We start from the raw sequence: 22,051 nt of genomic DNA, 5'->3' as shown, positions 1-22,051 counted from the left end.
ATAGCCTCAAGATTTGGGGGAAGAGATTTAGGAGATGAAGAGAATCCGCTTTTCACAGAATAGTGGAATCTGTAGAATTATCTGCCCTGGGAAGCTGTAGAGGCTACCTCATTAAATATATTTAAGACTCAGTTTGATAGATTTTTGGATAGCAGGGGAATTAAGGGCTATGGGGAAAAGGCAGGTAAGTGGAGCTGAGTTCACAGCCAGTTCAGCCATGATGTTATTGTATGGTGGAGCAGGCGCAAAGGATTAGGCCTGCCCCTGCTCCTACTTGTTATGTACTTATGTAACCTGCAGACTGAGAAAAATAGTTAATGGTTTGGATGCTCACGAGAACAATTTATTGACTAAGATCATTACTTCATTAACCATTTAACCCAATCTTACTTTGAGCAGATCTTCCCAGCCAGAATATTGTAAATGAAGCAAGGTCCACCCCGACTGGCAGATATTATGTAGAAGAGAGACTTCATGTTATAAATCTCACCAAATTGCTTTAATAGCTGGTAAAGCCATCCCTTCCGGCTGAACTAGATGTCCAACAGCATGAATCTTTTTTGAATTGTTTCTACACATTTGATTCATTATCCAATGTGTAGAAACAATTAAAAAATATTATTACACAAATATTAAGGCAAAAAGATGTAAAATACAGGAAAATTTAAATAAATACATTTAAGTTAGCTCTGTTAAACCAGACAGTTATACAATACAGGTCGGGTCACAGATCTCTCAGTCGGTGAGCATCTGGGGGACAGTGACCACCGCTCCCTGTCCTTTAACATTATCATGGAAAAGGATAGAATCAGAGAGGACAGGAAAATTTTTAATTGGGGAAGGGCAAATTATGAGGCTATAAGGCTAGAACTTGTGGGTGTGAATTGGGATGATGTTTTTGCAGGGAAATGTACTATGGACATGTGGTCGATGTTTAGAGATATCTTGCGGGATGTTAGGGATAAGTTTGTCCCGGTGAGGAAGATAAAGAATGGTAGGGTGAAGGAACTATGAGTGACAAGTGAGGTGGAAAATCTAGTCAGGTGGAAGAAGGCAGCATACATGACGTTTAGGAAGTAAGGATCAGATGGGTCTATTGAGGAATATAGGGTAGCAAGAAAGGAGCTTAAGAAGGGGCTGAGGAGAGCAAGAAGAGGGCACGAGAAGGCCTTGGCGAGTAGGGTAAAGGAAAACCCCAAGGCATTCTTCAATTATGTGAAGAACAAAAGGATGACAGGAGTGAAGGTAGGACCAATTAGAGATAAAGGTGGGAAGATGTGCCTGGAGGCTGTGGAAGTGAGCGAGGTCCTCAATGAATACTTCCCTTCGGTATTCACCAATGAGAGGGAACTTGATGATGGTGAGGACAATATGAGTGAGGTTAATGTTCTGGAGCATGTTGATATTAAGGGAGAAGAGGTGTTGCAGTTGTTAAAATACATTAGGACGGATAAGTCCCCGGAGCCTGACGGAATATTCCCCAGGCTGCACCATAAGGTGAGGGAAGAGATTGCTGAGCCTCTGGTTAGGATCTTCATGTCCTCGTTGTCCACGGGAATGGTACCATTGGATTGGAAGGAGGCGAATGTTGTCCCCTTGTTCAAAAAAGGTAGTAGGGATAGTCCAGGTAATTATAGATCAGTGAGCCTTATGTCTGTGGTGGGAAATCTGTTGGAAAAGATTCTTAGAGATAGGATCTCTGGGCATTTAGAGAATCATGGTCTGATCAGAGACAGTCAGCATGGCTTTGTGAAAAGCAGATTGTGTCTAACAAGCCTGATAGAGTTCTTTGAGGAGGTGACCAGGCATATAGATGAGGGTAGTGCAGTGGATGTGATCTACATGGATTTTAGTAAGGCATTTGACAAGGTTCCACATGGTAGCGTTATTCAGAAAGTCAGAAGGCATGGGATCCAGGGAAGTTTGGCCAGGTGGATTCAGAATTGGCTTGCCTGTAGAAGGCAGAGGGTGGTGGGGGAGGGAATACATTCAGATTGGAGGATTGTGACTAGTGGTGTCCCACAAGGATCGGTTCTGGGACCTCTACTTTTCGTGATTTTTATTGACGACCTGGATGTGGGGGTAGAAGGGTGGGTTGGCAAGTCTGCAGATGACACAAAGGTTGGTTGTGTTGTGGATAGTGTAGAGGATTGTTGAAGATTGCAGAGAGACATGGATAGGATGCAGAAGTGGGCTGAGAAGTGGCAGATGGAGTTCAACCCGGAGAAGTGTGAGGTGGTACACTTTGGAAGGACAAACTCCAAGGCAGAGTACAAAGTAAATGGCAGGATACTTGGTAGTGTGGAGGAGCAGAGGGATCTGGGGGTACATGTCCATAGATCCCTGAAAGTTGCCTCACAGGTAGATAGGGTAGTTAAGAAAGCTTATGGGGTGTTAGCTTTCATAAGTCGAGGGATAGAGTTTAAGAGTCGCGAGGTAATGATGCAGCTCTATAAAACTCTGGTTAGGCCACACTTGGAGTACTGTGTCCATTTCTGGTCACCTCACTATAGGAAGGATGTGGATGCATTGGAAAGGGTACAGAGAAGATTTACTAGGATGCTGCCTGGTTTAGAGAGTATGCATTATGATCAGAGATTAAGGGAGCTAGGGCTTTACTCTTTGGAGAGAAGGAGGGGTGGGAAGTTCAAAGGGGATATTAGAGGAAGGTTTTTTACTCAGAAAGTGGTTGGTGCGTGGAATGCACTGCCTGAGTCAGTGGTGGAGGCAGATATACTAGTGAAATTTAAGAGACTGCTAGACAGGTATATGGAGGAATTTAAGGTAGGGGCTTATATGGGAGGTAGGGTTTCAGGGTTGGCACAACATTGTGGGCCAAAGGGCCTGTGCTGTACTATTCTATGTTCTAATACTTAAAACTTACCTCTCTCTCCCAGCTCACATGAGAGAAGAGCTGGCCAAAATTGACTGGAAGGGGACACTAGCAGAATAGCAATAGCTGGAGTTTCTGGGAGCAATTCAGAAGGCGCAGGATCGATATATCCCAAAGAAGAAGAAATATTCTAAAGGGAGGATGACACAGCTGTGGCTGACAAGGGGAGTCAAAGAAAGCATAAAAGGAAAAGAGAGAGCATATAATATAGCAAAAATTCGTAGGAAGTTAGAGGATTGAAAAGCTTTTAAAAACCAACAGAGGGCAACTAAAATGCCATAAGGAGTGAAAAGATGAAATATGAAGGTAAGCTAGCCAATAATCTAAAGAGAACACTAAAGGTTTATTCAGACATATAACGAGTAAAAGAGAGGCGAGATTGGATATTGAACTGCTGGAAAATTGCACTGGGGACATAGTAATGAGGGACAAAGAAATGCCTGATGAACTTAGTAATTATTTTCCATCAGTCTTCACTGTGGAAGACACTAGCAGTATTGCATAAATTCAAGAGTGTCAGGGAGCAGAGGTGAGTGAAGTTGCTATTACTATGGAGAAGGTACTTGAGAAGCTGAAAGGTCTGAAGGTAGATGAGTCAGCTGGACCAGATGAACTACACGCCGGGGTTCTGGAAGAGGTGGCTGAAGAGATTGTGGGAGCAAAAATAGTGATCTTTCAAGAATCACTGGATTCTGGAAAGATTCAAGAGGACTGAAAAATTGCAAATGTCACTCCACTCTTTAAGGGATGGAGGCAGAAGAAAGGAAATTATCGGCCAGTTAGCCAGACTGTAGTGATTGGAAAGTTTTTGAAGTCCATTATTAAAGTTGAGGTTTCAGGGTACTTGGAGGCACATGATAAAATAGGCATGGTGTCCTTAAGGGGAAATCTATCCTGATAAATATGTTATGGCTAAATATGTTTGGCTTTGTGGCTGCATTTGAGGACAATATGAAGATAGATGGAGGGGCAGTTAGTGTTGACGCAGCAAGAAGCCTGCCAAAAGACTTGGACAGGATAGGAGAATGAGCAAGGAACTGGCAGATGGAATATAGCGTTGGGAAGTGTAGGGTCATGCATTTTGGTAGACGGAATAAAGGTGTAGACTATTTTCTAAACATGGAGAACATTCAAAAATCAGAGGTGCAAAAGGACTTGGGAGTCCTTGTACAGAGTTCCCTTAAGGTTAATTTTAAGGTTGAGCTGGTGGTAAGAAAGGCAAATACAAGGTTAACATTCGTTTTGAAAGGACTAGAATGTAAGAGCAAGGATGTGATGCTGAGGCTTTATAAGGCAGATCGCACCTGGTTTATTGTGATCAGTTTTGGGCCCCTTGTCAAAGAAAAGATGTTCTGGCATTGGAGGGGGTCCAGGGGAAGTTCATGAGATTTATTCCAGGACTGAAAAGGTTGACATATAGGACCGTTTGATGGCTCTGGGCCTATATTTGCTGAAGTTTAGGAGAATGAGAGTGGATCTCATTGAAACCTATTGAATATTGAAAGGCTCAGATAGGGTAGATGTGGAGAGGATGTTTCCTATAGTGGGAGAGTCTAGAGAGGTGGATCCGTGGAATTCATTGCCATAGACGGCTCTGGAGGTCAAATCATTGAGTATACTTAAAGTGGTGGTTGGTAGGTTCTTGATTTGTCAGAGAGTTAAAGGTGATGGGGAGAAGGCAGGAGAAAGGGGTTGAGAGGGATAATAAATCAGCCACGGTGGAATGACAGATCAGAATAAGTGGACTATATAGGCCAAATTCTGCTCCTGTGTCTTAGCATCCTTTGGTCTTGAATGGAGTTGTTGAATCCGCACAAGGTCTAATGGCACAGTGTCAGTAGGATGTTGTCTCCCATTGCTGGACTTTACATCAGAGGCTAATGAGTGTAATGGCGATGAACAACTATGGGAAAACTCAGAAGTTCTGCTTTTTGTGGATACTTATAATAAAGCCCCAAGTTTTTACAGCTATAAAATGCCAATATTTCTCAAAAATGTGAGCTGTTGTATCAGGCCTTTTTCCTTCAGAGGTTTGAAATCTGTGATTGCCCTTGTACTCACAGTATTATGGGGAGAGAGTTCCCCATTTTACAGCCCATAAAATAAAAAACATCACATATTGGGTCTACCTGACACTTAATTTATCTGTGCATATCCCATGCACCATAAATCTAGTTACCTTCATCCAGACTTTGGAATTGGTTGATCAGCCTTTTCTAATTTTCTAAGTTGATTTGTAAAGTCTCCTGTGTCATTGATTATGCTTTCAATTTGCTCCTCATTCTGACTCTCGCCTCTTCCTGTTTGCAGGGAGTCTGTTGATAGCCCAATCAGTATTCTGGCTTCTGCCAAGGCTGCAGTGCCACAGTTTGTGCCTTTCTCATGGTTCACTGACAGCAGCAAAGGGTCAACCACCTCCAGTAGCACAATGTCACCAACCTGCTCTCCAAGAATGTCCTCCCATGGACTTTCTCCGAAAAAGTCTGCTTCCCAGGTAGGGCTATTGTCAGTCTTTGTTAAAAATTGGTTGGAAATTATCAAGAGGTCTACAGATAGATCAAAATGCAGAATTTATTATAGGTTCAACCAAAGGATGTCCCTCCCTTAAAACTGCTGAAGGTGAATCAAATTTTCTTGTTAGAATGCTTTGGCGCTGAAAGTTTATGGCTGGATTCAGCAAGTGAAAAAGCTATTGACTGTGAGGTAGACATAGGAAGAAACAAATAAAACACAGCGCAAAGATTTGTAAATTAAAAATCTGTAGTACTTAATGGCTACAGGAATTTATAAACAAGCATGTTCAACTGTGTATAATGTCACTTTCAGCGCCAATTATTGATGACATATTTAGGAATGTTGTTCAAGTGTGAATGTTGCAGTTGGTCTTTCTTCATTATAATTGGGGAAGACTTGGCCTCATTTTGATGTTAATGACATTACTTCCAATGGTGTGATAAGCACGTCAAATATAGTGACTGTGGTGGGGGACCAATTGATAGTAATGTGTTGAATATACTGATAATAATGTGGTAGATGTGGTGGTTACTTTCTCCCTTGTTGCAAACCATCATTACCTGGCACTTTAATGGTGTGGCATTGCATGCCACTTATCGGTCCATACCTGAATGTAATTTAGGTCCTGCAGCATGTACAAACGTAGACATGCAAAGCTTTGTTTGATGTGGAGTTGTGAATGGAACTGAGCATTGTGCACTCATCAGTAAACAACTCCACTTCTGACCTCATGTTGGGTGGAAAAGCATGAAGAAACTAATTGAAGATATTTGGATCTGGGAACACTGGCCTGACGAACTCCTGCGGTGATTTCACCTGGCTGGGATGATTGACCTCTTATATCGACAACCACCTTCCCTTCTGTAATCTACAACTCTAACCATTGGAGTTTCTTTTCTTGATGCCCATTGCTGGACTCCGTGTTGTCACAATTGCTGAAATGCTGCTTTGACAAAGGGAGTCGCTCTCACCTCATGTCTGGAATTCGACTGTCTGGTCCATATTTGGACTCAGGTCGTGATGAGGTCTGGAATTGAGTGGAACTGAAACAGTGAACTGGTTATTGACAAGGAAGTGCAAATGAAAGTACTGTCAATTTGCACATACATACTTTCTTCGCTTTACTGATGATTGAAAGTGGGCTGGAGGGCAATAACACCAGCAATTTTCCATATTGTACATCAGATTATTGCTTCTTACATTTACTAGCACACCCTGTTTAGAGGTGGAGCTAGTTCAGGAATACAGGACTTTGGTACTGCAATTACGCTGTTGTCTGATTCCATTGCTTTTGCTGCATCCAACGTTCTCAGCCTTTTCGTAATATACTCAACTTAACACTGATGCATTTTGTGTCTATGCAGTTCCGGAACTTGCTTAGCTTCTTTTAATAACACTGTCTAAACTCCTGACCAAGCATGAGGATACCAAGCCTGTTCGCCACATTCTGATGGGGACCTATCAGTGCTGTGCTAATGTCTGGCACATGAAGTACCTTCATGTCACAGAATGTGTAGGCATCTACAACAGATTCAAGAACAATAACCGGTCCTGATGAAGGGTTACAGCCCAAAATGTTGACTGTCTATTCCTTTCCATAGATGTTGCTTGATCCGCTGAGTTCCCTCAGCATTTTGTTGGTGTTACTCTGGATTTCCAGCATCTGCAGAATCTCATGTGTTTCAGTATTAAGTCATTTCTGACATTTAGGACAGCAAAAGGTTTAAAAATTGCATGAGGAGTTTCTTCATAAGACTTAAAATATGCTCATGGCAGGTCTTGATTATTTAAAGTAACTGGAACAATCCTAACATTTTTGGAGTCATTTGTATAGATGAACCTCATTAGAATCTATTTAAAATGCTAGAATTTCAAACAATTATTTAGAACACTCTCAATAACAGAGTGTCCTGGAGGCTCCATGCTATGTTGGTTGAATATGCTAAAATTACTTATTTTGAAAGATTCGTAAGACTCATTGGAAATGTTAACTCACTGGTTGACTTCCTTTGCGTACCTGTCTATACAATGATCTATACCATTCTTTTGTTTAAGCCAAGTCTTTAAGCTTGTCCAGGTGTACTGAGAATATCAGTAGGGTATGAAAATACTGATTAAAATGGCATATTGATTTCTGGCAAGAAACACTATTTAGACAATCAGCTCTATAGCAACCTATATTATAGCACTGAAGGAAGAGTTCTACAACAGTGGAGAAATCCCCTCTGTCAAAGTTCAAAGTTCAAAATTTATTATTGAAGTACAATTATGTCCCCATATTCTACCCTGAAATTCATTTTCTTATGTGCATTCACAGTAACCAATGAAAAACTACACACAAAGAAAGATGGACAAATAACCAAAGTGCAAAAAAAACAAAGTGTCCAAATAGAAAAAGAAAAACTACTACTAATAATAATAAATAAATAAGTCATAAATAATATTGAGAACATGAGTTATAGAGTCCTTGAATGTGAGTCCATAGGTTGTGGAAACAGTTCAGTGTTGAGATGAGTGAAGTTTTCCATTCTGGTTCAGAAGCCTAATGGTTGAAGGGTAATAACTGTTCCTGAACCTGATGGTGTGGGTCCTGAGGCTCCTGTACCTCCTGTACCTCCTTCCTGATGGCAGCAGCGAGAAGAGAGCATGGCCTAGATGGTGGGAGTCCTTGATGAAGGATGCTGCTTTCTTGTGGCAACACTCCTCATGGATATCAGTTACTCCCATGTTTCTAAGAATAAATAACTGGAACTGAATTCAAGAATATTTCTGAAAAGAAAAAAGAAAATCTTGTAGAACATAGCATCATTATCTTCACTGGTGTGAATTACAAAACTGTATAATCCATTTGGTGCTCATGACACTGTCTCTCATACACTGGAGACCAAACACAGATTGGGCAATCATTCTGCAGAGCACGTCCACAGAACTACCCAGTTGCCTGTCACTTTAATATTCCCTCCCACATCCACTCTGATCCATGTATCTGCCGACTCCTGCATTGTTTCAATGAGGTCCAACGTAAGTTCAGAGAACAATAACTGACCCTCTGTCTGGGGAAAGTGCAGCCTTTGGGATTCAATACCAAATACAACAAGGACAGGTAATTTTTTTTCCTGTCTGCATCAGAACTGAGCAGTAACTCTATAATTCTCTGTAATCCCCCTTTCTCTCTCCCATTAATCAACCAGACAGCTCCATGAGTAGTGCTTCAATATGGCAATAATGCCTCATCGTATCTCATTGTCCTAACCATCCCTCCAACACCCACTCTGCAACTCAAAAATAATTTGTTTCCCTGCTTCCCTGGTGTTTTTGCAGGATAACTGAGTTTCTCTGTCTATAGCTGCTGCCTGATTTGTTGAGTTTTTGCAGCATTAGCTTCGGACCCAACTGATGAAATGATTCACATAGTAAAATGTAAGTGACACATATCAGGAGTTAATGGCAATGACCCAGAGTTCATTTAAGCCTGGAATCTTCAAGTAGAATGTGATTTTTTAAATGGAATACATGATGCTATAATAATGAGTGCAGAAAACAAGGATGTTATGTCATGTTTCTGGCAAGGCTTTTGCTCTACTGTGGGTTCCGTACGTCAAGAAGGATTCCAGATTCTGAGGGGTGAGTGAAATCAATTTTTGGAGAGACTAGAGGGGCTGAGAAGATGAATGGCAAGGTGGTTCAAAAATCAACTGTTTCCAGTGAGACAAATATCAGCAAGCACAGGACCAAGAATCAATCGACAAAGAACGCTGATGGAGCATGATGAATGCTCTTTTTGTGCAGTCCACACATATGATGCCAGTTGTGTGCAGAATGGCCCTGTGTTGAGCTGACGATTATTGGACAGGTACCAAATGGCTTCTTTGTGGAAGAAGGGTTCCAATGAGAGCATGTGTAAAGGATAGTTCGTGGGTCGTGAAGCAGCAGTCTCTTTAAAACAAAATGGCAGACCTGAAACCTCATTAAAGTTAATGCAAGCAGTCTGCATTGGAAATGTTTTTTCATCCTGTTTGTGGAAGAGCTGAGGACTAGCTGGTGTAGACTGGAAACAATTGGCAATAGAATCAGGTGTTGAAGAGGAAATTTGCTTTTCATGCCATAAACTTCATGATCTGAATGGATGCTGAAAGCAGATGCAATTGTTTCTCTCAGAAGGGAACAGGATAGATACTTGAGAAAGAAGACGTACATTTGCTGTAGAAAAGGAGCCAGAGAATAAAACTGCCTGCATTGCTCTTGCAGATAATTAGTGTGAGCTCAATGGATAGTAGACGTTTTTGGTTCCTTCTTTTACAGCCTCTTTCAGTGCTGTAAAAATTCAATTTTGTGATTGCTCTATTTATGTAATGAGACACATTCATATCCATTGAACATTGACTGCTGTAAAGGAATAAATGTTACAATATTAATAGCAATACGTTGGAGGAAGAGGTGGAGGGAATGATGTGTATGCTATAAATAAGAATGGTCCCACACCACCTGGTTCAGGAAAAGATATTACCCTTCGACCTTCAACTGAACTAGCGTGGGTAACTTCAGTTACCTCAACACTGAATTGATTTCACGACCTATGGACTTACTTTTGAGGACTCTACAACTCATGTTCTCAATATTATTTATTTAAATATTTATTAATTGTTATTTCTTTTATAGTTGCACAGTTTATCTTCTTTTGCACAGTGGCTATTTGTCAGTCTTTGTGTGTAGTTTGTTTCATTGATTCTATTGTATTATTTTGTTTTACTGTGAATGCCTGCAAGAAAATGAATCTTTGGGTAGTATATGGTGACATATTCATACTCTGATAATAAACGTACTTTGAACATTGAAGAAGACTGGCATTGATATGATAGGATTAGGACTAGATGCTTATCTATTGGAATTTGAAGATTGCTAAAACTCATTAATGAGAACATAGAACTGTATGAGTTAAAGCATAACATAAAATGAACTTTTTTAACACTTTCAAGATGGATTGACAAACTTGTTTCTATTTTAGACGGTACCAGCAAATGAGTCACAGTCGAGTGACTCGGGGAGCTGAACAATATTATTTCTTGTCTTGAGGCCTGAAGCAAAGTGTCTTTCCGTGCTCCTAGAGCATGAAGGCAGGTGACAGCTGTGCCACCTAACTGATGACTGTCTTATCCCTGATGATTACTCAGTGATTCTTCTTTCTATGTCCTGCAAAGGGGAGAAAATAGGGTTAGAACCAATTTAAGCAAATAAGACATCACGACAATGGTTGGAAAGATAACCACACTTCCTATAGGCCTAATTAAGGAGAAACTCTCTCGGGTCTGAGTACTCCCAAGCTTTTCAATTGTCCGTGCCCCTCTGAAAGCCCGAGCTCTGTTCAAAATTAGGCCTTATTAACAATATGGGAACAAATATCCACCAAATATTGTGTCTCTAGAAAGGATTGAGATGATGTTGAGGAGGAGACGTAGGAAGGACTGCAGTGGAACTGGTAGGATCACACTGACTTCTTCCAACTCCTTCTTAAACTTAATATAACATAATGATCATCAGCTTGCTAGGCCGCATCCATCCCTGCTAATCACAAAATAACACCCTGAGATACTATCAGGGCACTGAAGCAACCTTTCTCTGTACTATTTTATGCTCATAAAATAAATATTATGATGTCTAATTTCAATTTCAGCATGATAAAATAATACAGGAAGACATTCCACTAAAAAAAAGGGAAGTAAAAAGAAGGAAAGGATGAATCTGAAGAAAATGGGGTGATATCAGGGTAGCCCAATGATGCTGCCAGACAACATCAGAATTATTGAGTGCAGAATGTTAGAAGCCTCAGAATTAACAATAATATTAGAACAGAGAGCATCGAACATAGAACATTACAGAACAGTCCAGGCCCTTCGGTCCATGATGTTATGCTGACCTTTTAACCTACTCTAAGATCAATCTAACCCTTTTCTACCACATAGCCCTCCATTTTTCTTTCATCCATGTGCCTATTCTAAGAGGATCTTAAGTGTCCCTAATGTATTTGCCTCCATGCACCCACCACTCTGTGCATATAAAAGAAACCTACCCCTAACATCCCAATACTTTCCTTCAATCACCTTAAGATGATGCCCCCTCATATAAGCCATTTCTGCTCTGGAAAAAAGTCACTGGCTATCCACTCTATCTATACCTCTTATAATCTTATACACCTCTGTCAAGTCACTGCTCATCCTCCTTCGCTCCAAAGAGAAAAACCCCAGCTCACTCAATATATCCTCATAAGAGATGCTCTCTAATCCAGACGGCATCCTGGTACATCTCCTCTGCACCCTTTCTAAAGCTTCCATGTCCAGAGTTTTATAAAGCTGCAACATTACCTCATGGTTCTTGAACTCAGCCCCCCGACTATTGATGGCCAGCACTCCATTCGCATTCTTAACCACCCTAACATCTTGTAAACCCCAAGATCCATCTGCCACTTCTCAGCCCAGCTCTGCAATCCTATCAATGTCCCATTGTAAACTATAACAATCTTGTACACTTTGCACACCACCACCAACCTTTGTGTCATCTACAAACTTACTAACCCATCCTTCCACTTACTCATCCATGTCATTTACAATAATCAAAAGAGAAGAGGTTCCAGAACAGATCCCTGTGGAACAGCACTGATCACCAATCTCCAGGAAGAATATGCTCCATCCACTACCATCTACTTCCTTCTGTGGGCAAACTAATTCTGAATCCAGACGGCCATGGTTACCTGAATCCCATGCCTCCTGACTGAATGAGCTTACCATGGCGAACCTTGTCAAGTGCCTTACTAAAATCCATGTACACAACATACCTTCATCAATTTGTTTTGCAGTTCAATGATTCACAGGTTTGCATGCATTTATTTTAAATGGATTAATACTGTACTCAAATTTCATCACAGAAATGTCTGCTGACTTCATTAATTAATTTCACAACTGTAGTATATTACCTCGGTGACTTTGCATTAAGATTAAGCAGCGAAACATTGTGACATTTTTTAATAGCTCTGATGCTTAACAAGTAGAGACTGAATTGAAGTATGAAATGAAAAGTATATTCTTAATCCAGGTGATAAGAGTATAAAATGGAAGTTCCTAACTTGGGGTCCGTGGACCCTTGGTTAATAGTAGGGGTCCATGGCATAAGAAAGATTGGGAACCCCTGGTGTAAAAGGTAATTGATGCATTGCAAGGAAGGTGACACTGCAGTGACCTTGTTCAACAACAGGCCTTCAATACTAAACAAGTGTTCCTTTAGCACATGCTACACCATGCCTTCATCATTTTGTGTATGTGAAAAGCAAGAAAAGCACATTATTTGATTGTATGTTAAAAACTTCAAATTCGTCATCCAGACCTTCCATTCTGCAATGTAAAACTCAATTAAGGCTCCAATTTATCCATTAACAATGCCATTTATAACAGGTTATGCTGATTTAATATTTCTCAAGGTCTTGTTGAAAACACAGTTGTGCGGCCATGCATTGCTTTAAACAGCCTTGGCAATGTCAACAATCCCCAAAATGCCTGACTTCTCTTTTAAGCTATTATACATGGTTATTTTTGACAGATGAATTTATAGTGTTTCAACATGCAGATTTTAACCAAGGTGAATACTTTCTTTTTTAAATATACAAATGTAAATATCTGATATCTTTTATAAATATAAACCAGATTTATTTTTAAATTGTAAATTATTTATTCCTTATAAATAAATGAAACCTCTAACTCATCAACCTGAGAAAATTTCCTAACTTTCCGTTCGGTACATCTGATTTATTTGCAATGTATAAGCATAATTCTGTTTTAATTAATACAATATAGAACTATATCAATGTTATGTGAAAATTACATAAAATTATAATGTCTGTGGTGTAACTCTGCCAATCCAATATTATTTCTTCTTGACATTAGCATTCTTTTGATTTCTTTCAGCCTCAGTTAAATGCTCTCATTAGTGGTAAATTATGCTAAGCAGGTTCTTTTATATTTTAAGCAAGGGCTGACTTAAGATCTCCTTCTTCAGGTGGTTTAAATATCCAAAAGGGCAGGAAGATGCCTTTGTTTTTTTTAAATGGATTCAGGGGAATTCCATTGGTATTTGACCAGATCCTATGGTAGGAGGTTGCCTTGCAGTGTGCAGTATTAGAAAGAGTACAGAGAAAATTTACAAGGATGTTGCTGGGACTTGTGGACCTGCGTTATAGGGAAAGACTGAATATGTTAGGACTTTATTCCCTAGAGCATAGGAGATTGAGAGGAGATTTGATAGAGTTATAAAAAATTATGAGTGGTATAGACAGGGTAAATGCAAGCAGGTTTTTTTTCACCGAGGTTGGGTGAGACTAGAACTAAAGGTCATGGGTTACAGGTGAACGGTGAAATATTTAAGGGGAACATGTGGGGGAACTTCTTCACTCAGAGAGGCTTGTGAGAGTGTGGAATAACCTACCAGCAGAAGTGGTGGATGCAGGTTTAATTTAAGAAAAATTTAGATAAGTACATGAATGGGAGGGAATGGAGGGCTATGGTCTAGGTGCAGGTCAATAGGACTCGGCAGAATAGCAGTTCAGCATGGACTAGATGGGCTGAAGGGCCTGTTTCTTTGCTATAGTGCTCTATGATACTAATTAAGTCTATGCAATCCTGTGGGAAGATGACACCCTAGAGATAAGTATAAACCATTGCTATGGGGTAGATCCTCAGGAAAGGTGACAGAATTGGTCATAGAATTTCATTTTGTTTATTTATCAAGCAGTAAATTAAGTAATTAATAAATAAATTAAATAAAATGAAGGTTCTCAGTCATCCAGATCATTGTATATCAAGCAGTAGTAAATCAAGGCAGCTGGACCTGCTGTGTTGCCTAGAAGACATTTCACCACTCATTCAAGAGGCTTCTTCAGTTCCAAGCCATGGTTGGTAGTTTTCTGGTTTATAAACTCTGTGAGCTGTTTAAAGGTATGACAATCACATGAGGGTCGTTAAGAGTCATAGAGGTAATAACAGGGTCACTACTCTTATCTTTGCATGAATGGAGGTGTGAACAGTTATGGAGATGCCAGGGTAGAGATGTTAGGACTGCATTGTAGGTAGCTGATAGGTGGTGTCGTACCCCAACCCCTCTGTTCAGGGATGGGTTTTCCAGTTTGACAAAAATGGCTCACAGAGTTTATAAACAAGAAAGCTACCCACCATGGATTGGAATTGAAGTAGCCTCTTGGATGAGTGGTGAAACATCTTCTAGACAACACAGCAAATCTAGTTGCCTTGATATAAATTGACCTGGATGACTGAGAACCTTGATAGATAGATTAGATAGATAGATAGATAGATTGATTTATTTACCTACATCCAAGGGAATGAAAATCTTTGTGTTGCATCCCTGTCGCAATGTACAAACATTTTCTAAACTTCTTTCCCTTCTTCTCTACCACTGAATTGTCCATAAGCCTTCCAGCATTGGCCAAGCTCCTTGTTCATTGCTGTTAATTAAATTTATCTCCTTACCTTCAAGGCCATAAGAAATTGCTGTAGGTGACAACCAAACCAGCTTCAAAATTCAATAAAACTGTGATTGATCTGATCTTGGCTTCCCTGTTCACCACTGTAACGGAAATACTTAGTGGCCCAGTCTTCACAGATCTCTGTAGTGGGGAATTCCAAAGAATTACAAAGTATGTGTTTGATCTAAGCAGCTCCAAGCAAGCTCAGACTGAAATGCTGCTGAGCTATGAAGCCTGGTTGCTTATAGAATAACCTTTCTGAGTCAGGGAGGATGGCAACGACTTTGATTCACTACCCCCTGGGACATCCAGACCACAGCCACTATAAGTTCCATATGGAAGATCAATTTCTCTGCAAAATAAATTAAATCATGTATAAAAAAAGGTTATTGACAAAACATAACATCCACAGAGGATTTACAAGCAAAGATTTGGCTGTAATAACAGAATATAAAGGTAAATTTCTGCAATGCTTGCTCCTTTGGAAAATAATTTTATTCTTCTTTAAGCTTTGTCTTGGAACAGATGGCAGCTTGCTGGACTATAGAGAAATAATTGAATGTTTGGAACAAGGAAGAAGAGGGCCTGGATACATCTTATAAAAATGTTTTATTGCACAGAGTACTAACATAAGATGGAACTTTGACTGATGGAAATGCTGCTGCTTTCTATTTTATTGCTGCTAGTGGGGTCCTGAGTATATTGTGAAACCCCACTGGTTTCCTTGGGCTGTGTACGCCGAGGGAAGACACTCTCCGGTCCCGCCAAACTCGTGAGATTGAGGCCCTCTCCCACCTCAAACCCCGGTTTGTGTGGATGCTGGGTAATTTACTATCCTGTTATGACTCAGTGCCAAGAAATAACAGACAGCACACTGCATACAATTAAAGAAATTATATTTATGAATATTAACTTAACTATAGGGTTAGTAAACAAAAGAAAGAAAAAAACAAAAAAGGCCCATTATAATTAAGCAGTAAAATGTGCACAAATTGGAGCTCAACTCTTCCAAAAGTCAGATTCACCGATCCTCAGTCAACCTCCGTACCCGTTGTCTCTAACCATAACCCAAATACTGCTTCTACAGAAAGACCATTACGTTACCATATTTTATATGTTGAGTTTACTTTTTTCAAATTCTTATCAACATATGACCAATCTGGTAATCTCTTAGCAATGGACTTAAATTAACATTGTTGACATATCCTTCTTACAGTTTATCCAGAATCTGTCTTCTGATAACACCTGGATTAACAAATCAATATTCTAATTTCGGACAGTCTTGACCTTTTGATAATTCAAACTTTCTATTGTTAAGTGGCTCCAAATCTTCATTTGTACACTTGTGTAGGCTAGGTGCACAACCTAGTGGATCCTGGATGAACTGTGGGCGGAATATGCCAGCCATGTCAATATACTGTATGTCTACTGCTAGGAGATTTTCAGATTGGTCATATGTTGAGAGAAATAAAGAGTCAACATTTCAAGTGCATCTTGGACCAAAATGTCAATCCTTTATTCCTCTCCATGGATCCTCCAGAATTTTGAGCGTGTTACTCTGGATTTCCAGCATCTGCAGAATCTCTTGTGTTCAACTGTGGTTCATTTATCATTTCACATTTCACTCCGGGTAAAGTGAATTGTGCAAAATAAACAGTACAACATAGCTGTGGTTCTAGGCTGGTTTGTTCAAAAAACGAGATTAAAAACAAACAACAGCACATGTTCTATGTCCTGTGTCTTCATGAGAGCATCTTCTATGCTGTTATGTTACAGTTATCTTCATCACAATATTTGGGCCTAAGGCATTGAAACCAGCCCAAGGCTCATAAAGCAGATGAAGACAAAACCTAATGCGATTGTTGATGAGATATTGCCTCAGCTGAGACTACTCCCATGAATAATTTAGGAAGTCACCTCTGGCAAATGAAGTGAGCTCATGGGGCAGGTCCGACATGATTTAGCAGATTGTGAAGACAGTTCTTGGCTAAACTGGTAACAAAACTGCTCACATCACATGAAAGCTTGCACTTCTCCAGGACTTTGTTTTATAGATTGAAGGCTTTCTTTAAATGAAGCATATTTTCGCTCAGCTCTCAAAGCAGGGAAGCAAGAATGCTCACATCATTTGACAGAGCCATGTCTGTCTTTCCTTCCTGGACCCTACAGAGGTCTTCAGTTCTGTGAACCTTCGCTGGATTCTCTTCAACACCTTAATGAACAACTGGATTGGATTGAGACAGGATAGTATTGCTTTCACCCTGTCAACTCTCAGTTGACTCTACTGCCTTCTAGGAAGAACATACTAGAAGAATTAAAACACTAGATTACTCATCTTTAGAAGGAATACTCAGTAACATTTAAAGAAAACCTTCGAATTATGTAAAACAGATGTGTCTCATTCCCAAGGCAAGTAATTAACAGCCTCCTCCTTGGGGATGTCTAGTCAAACATTAAGATGCTTAATTTATTTGGCTCACATACATAGTTTCAATATTTTATTAAAATTGTTATCTATGTTTACTTAAAATATGACATCATTTCCTTAAAGCTAACTGAGGAGTTTGAAAGTCCCCTAATTCTGGAAGACAAAATCATTTGCATAAAAGGGAGAAGCTTCCCTGGCAACATCTGGTGATCCAATGAAGTAACAAGAACATTACTGCAGCTCATTACCACTCTGTGTCAGCCTTGTCTCTGCCTCTGCCGCTGAGTCCAGACTCTCACACCAGTAACTTCCAGACTCCTATTTTAGTATGGACCTGTGCAGCAGTACTGGAAGTCCTGTCTTCCAGATGAAGAGTATAACTGAGGTCAGTCTGCTCTCTCAGCAGAATGTAAAAGATGCCAAGACATTAGAATGAAGAAAGAAGAAGTTTTCCTCCAAGTCCACATCAATATTATTCCTCCACTAGCATCAATAAAATGATTACTCATCATGTTGTTCAGTATTTTGGTTTAAATTGGCTGTCATATCTCCTATTTTCAAACTTCAAAAAGTACGGCATTGACAGTAATGTTTATTAGTACGTTTTGAGTTTGAAAGTTTCTCTATAAATGGGAAGGTGTGACAGATGCTTTGAAGTGAGCAGGAGATTGACTGGAGGAAGATCTTTCCTTTGTTTGCAGCTATAGCACCATGACTGAATCTTGGGTTCTAGTTTTAGTGTTCTTGTTAAACTGAAATAACCAGCATAACAACTAACATTTAGGCCAGCTATCGCTGGGATTGTAGTGTGATCAACATGTCTAATGAGGAATATACAGTATATGCCCAAGTTTCCTGAAGAGGCAAGTTCATGCTCACTGCCCTAATCACACGACCCGCATCCCCACCCCCGAACTTTGCACTTAACTGCAAGTCTTCAAGCTAGCATCCAAATTGGATGGTAGCACCAATATATCTTTAAAAGATTTCACATGGCAAGGCCTGGACAAGTCCTGCCACATCCCCAGGCTAAGCTGGCTGTCAAAGTACTTTGCATGGTTGTGAATGTTGCCAAAATTGAAAAACATTAAAAAGATACACTAGAAGCCATTTAAAATGTGTTAATGTATTTAACTCATGAAGTTCAAAGAAAGGAAATTATCAGACATTAATCTCTCTTCTTTAAGCCATTTCACATCATGCACATAATCTGGTAATGATCAGCAGGCAAAATTTCCAGTGCAGCTGCTGGAAAGTTGGTGCTTCTCCAAAATCCAACACTAAAAAAGTTACAATTTCCCCAATAAGTACCTTTCAGGAAATCTGTCCTTCTGAAAGCATGCAAGTGTGCTAAATTTCCAGAAAATATTGGAAAGGAGTCATGGCTATTCCACTTGGAAATGCTTCTCTGGAAATTTCAAACCATATTTTATGAAGATATTTTCAGGGCCTTTCTGGGTCTAGATTTAAGGGAGATCAGCACAGTATGGAAAGGTATAAAATGCAATTTAATTTTTTTTTATTTACTGCCTATTACGCCGCTGGCATTTAGGGCAGCAATGAAGGTCCTCCATCTCTGGCAGTGTGCAGAGCTTCCTTCATCATGTTAGTAGCTTCCTCTCTCAGTTTTCACTACTGTCAGTCATGCAATCCTGGGTGGAGACTCAGGAATACCATCACACTCTGATGTAGAAGGATTACTCATTGCTGTTTCCATAACAGTTTTGTTTAACCAGTCTGTGTTGTTGGCTGAACCCCGAACCTGGAGGACCAGTGGACCACAGCTAGTCTGGCCTCTGTTCTTTGACCTGTTTGGTATGGGTGACCCTATCAAAAGCCAAAGCATAAAGCCCTGACTCCAGCCTGCATAGCTCTCTGGGTCATTGAGGCATGCAAGCCTCCAAAGCCAAAAATAAGATTGTGGTCCTCTTGGAGGATGCAATTTAGGTGCAATGAAGTCAGATGAAAATCGTCCAGTAGGGAGAATACCCCTGACGTAGAGCTTTTGAAGTTGACTAGCCTGCTTCAATGCAGTAAAATTCTATGCACCAAATTTATCCATTTTTTAAAAAAGATTAACACCATGTCTGGGTACCTAACCCACAAATAAAAACGCAAACATGAGGAAATCTGCAGCTGCTGGAAATTCAAGCAACACATATCAAAGTTGCTGGTGAACGCAGCAGGCCAGGCAGCATCTCTAGGAAGAGGTACAGTTGACGTTTCGGGCCGAGACCCTTCGTCAGGACTAACTGAAAGAAGAGCTAGTAAGAGATTTGAAAGTGGGAGGGGGAGGGGGAGATCCAAAATGATAGGAGAAGACAGGAGGGGGAGGGATGGAGCCAAGAGCTGGACAGGTGATTGGCAAAAGGAATATGAGAGGATCATGGGACAGGAGGCCCAGGGAGAAGGAAAAGGGGGAGGGGGGGAAAACCCAGAGGATGGCCAAGGGGTATAGTGAGGGGGACAGATGAAGAAAAAGGAGAGAGAGAAAAAGAATGTGTGTATATAAATAAATAACGGATGGGGTATGAGGGGGAGGTGGGGCATTAGCAGAAGTTTGAGAAGTCAATGTTCATGCCATCAGGTTGGAGGCTACCCAGACGGAATATAAGGTGTAGTTCCACCTTATAATGCCCCACCTCCCCCTTGTACACCATCCGTTATTTATTTATATATACACATTCTTTCACTCTCTCTCCTTTTTCTTCCTCTGTCCCCCTCACTATACCCCTTGCCCTTCCTCTGGGTTTTCCCCCCCTCCCCCTTTTCTTTCTCCCTGGGCCTCCTGTCCCATGATCCTCTCATATCCCTTTTGCCAATCACCTGTCCAGCTCTTGGCTCCATCCCTCCCCCTCCTGTCTTCTCCTATCATTTTGGATCCCCCCTCCCCCCCCACTTTCAAATCTCTTACTAACTCTTCCTTCAGTTAGTCCTGATGAAGGGTCTCGGCCCGAAACGTCGACTGTACCTCTTCCTAGAGATGCTGCCTGGCCTGCTGCGTTCACCAGCAACTTTGATGTGTGTTCCACAAATAAAAATATTATTAACCTAAAGCATTAACATTGTTTCTCTCACCACAAGTGCATTTGACCTGCTAAATGTTCATCACATTTTCAGATTTATTTCAAATGCTCAGCATTTGAAGTATTTAGATTTTGCAACTGAAATTTTTCAACAGGAATTTCTGTGAGTATTCCCAGCTCCCAAAGTAATGGCTCACACCAGCTCTTCTGCCAAGGTTACAGTGTTTGACTAGGAGAAAATGTGCTAAAATCTTTGATTAATATTGTAAAAGCTGCTTACGTCAAACTGAAGCTACGTTCCCATCTGTGTCCAAACTGATCACCTTGCAAGACAAGGAGACTTGAGGAAGATTTCTGCAAATAAATCTGTTAGAGTTCATTGAAATATTTGGTGTTTCCTTTTGATATAATAAAAGCAATTTCTCTCAAGGAATTAAAGGGAGTTAAGGCCACTTTATAGCTTTGAAACAGATTACTCATTCTGCAGGAACTGGTAGGTACTGACATATCCTTTCAAGGAATATGATGAAACAGTTGTGACAAGTCCAGCAATCAAATTATCACTAATTGTCCAACTAAATAATAGGACGCAATTTGGTTACTTCGGAGCTATGATCAAATCATCGTACATTTCATCTCCTCATAATTTTTTCACCGTTGTTTTTTTAACAGGGATCCACTTATGCTTCCACAATCCTTTTTGTTCGGATTTAATGGAGAATAAGATTCATGTTTGTGGAGTTCTATTATTTTGTTTTATGTTTGTCCTCTGTTTGGAAAGCAAGGCGTTGACGAAAGGAGCAGTTTTATTTTTAGATATAGGCCAGTACTGTGCCACATTAGACTGGAAACTGCAAAACATTCTAGTGTACGGTTAAAATTTGAGCACATCTAGGATTGAAAAAATATCTCAAATAGATTGCTTCACATTGGGGTTTTATACTAGTTAAAATATAATTAAAATCAATTTGATACCATCATCTTAGAGTCATAGGGTCATAGAAAAATACAGCACAGAAACAGGCCCATCAGCCCATCTTGTCCATGCTGAACCATTTAAACTGCCTACTCCCATCTACCTGCACTGGGACCATAGCCCTCCATACCACTATCATCCACTTCTCTTAAACATTCAAATTGAGCTTGCATGCACCACTTGCTCTGGCAGCTCATTCCACACTCTCACACCCTCTGAGTGAAGAAGTTTCTCCTCATGTTCACACATGGCCTCTAGTTGTAGTCCCACCCAACCTCAGTGGAAAAAGCCTGTTTGCATTTACCCTATTTATACCCCTCATAATTTTGTACACCTCTATCAAATTTCCCCTCAATCTTCTACATTCTAAGTTCTCCAGTCCCGGCAACATTCTTCTAAATTTTCTCTGCATTCTTTCAACCTTATTTGTGTCTTTCCTGTAGGTAGGTGACCAAAACTGCACACAGTACTCCAAACTAGGCCTCAACAACGTCTTAAACAATTTCAACATAACATCCCATCTCCTGTACTCAATACATAGATTTATGAAGACCAGTGTGGGGCAGCACAGTAGCATAGTGCGCATCACTTTACAGTACCAGTGGTCCAGGTTCAATTCCCGCCACTGTCTGTAAGGAGTTTGTCCATTCTTTCCGTGACTGCATGATTTTCCTACGGGTACTCCGGTCTC

At 40.3% G+C, this 22,051-nt stretch overlaps 1 protein-coding gene across 1 annotated transcript in view; it reads left to right on the top strand.

Annotated features, from left to right (window-relative positions):
- Window positions 1-22,051, top strand: part of samd14 (sterile alpha motif domain containing 14) — an 81,480-nt gene that overhangs the window by 31,105 nt on the left and 28,324 nt on the right. Inside the window, exon 5 of the mRNA XM_072248949.1 lies at window positions 5,204-5,387. Coding sequence (XP_072105050.1) covers window positions 5,204-5,387 — 184 coding nt within the window. The remainder of the gene's footprint in view (window positions 1-5,203; window positions 5,388-22,051) is intronic.

Source organism: Mobula birostris, chromosome X, assembly GCF_030028105.1.
Source record: "Mobula birostris isolate sMobBir1 chromosome X, sMobBir1.hap1, whole genome shotgun sequence".
NCBI lineage: Eukaryota > Metazoa > Chordata > Chondrichthyes > Myliobatiformes > Myliobatidae > Mobula > Mobula birostris.
The sequence above is the reverse complement of the archived record's forward strand: the minus strand, read 5'-3'. Positions and strand labels throughout refer to the sequence as shown.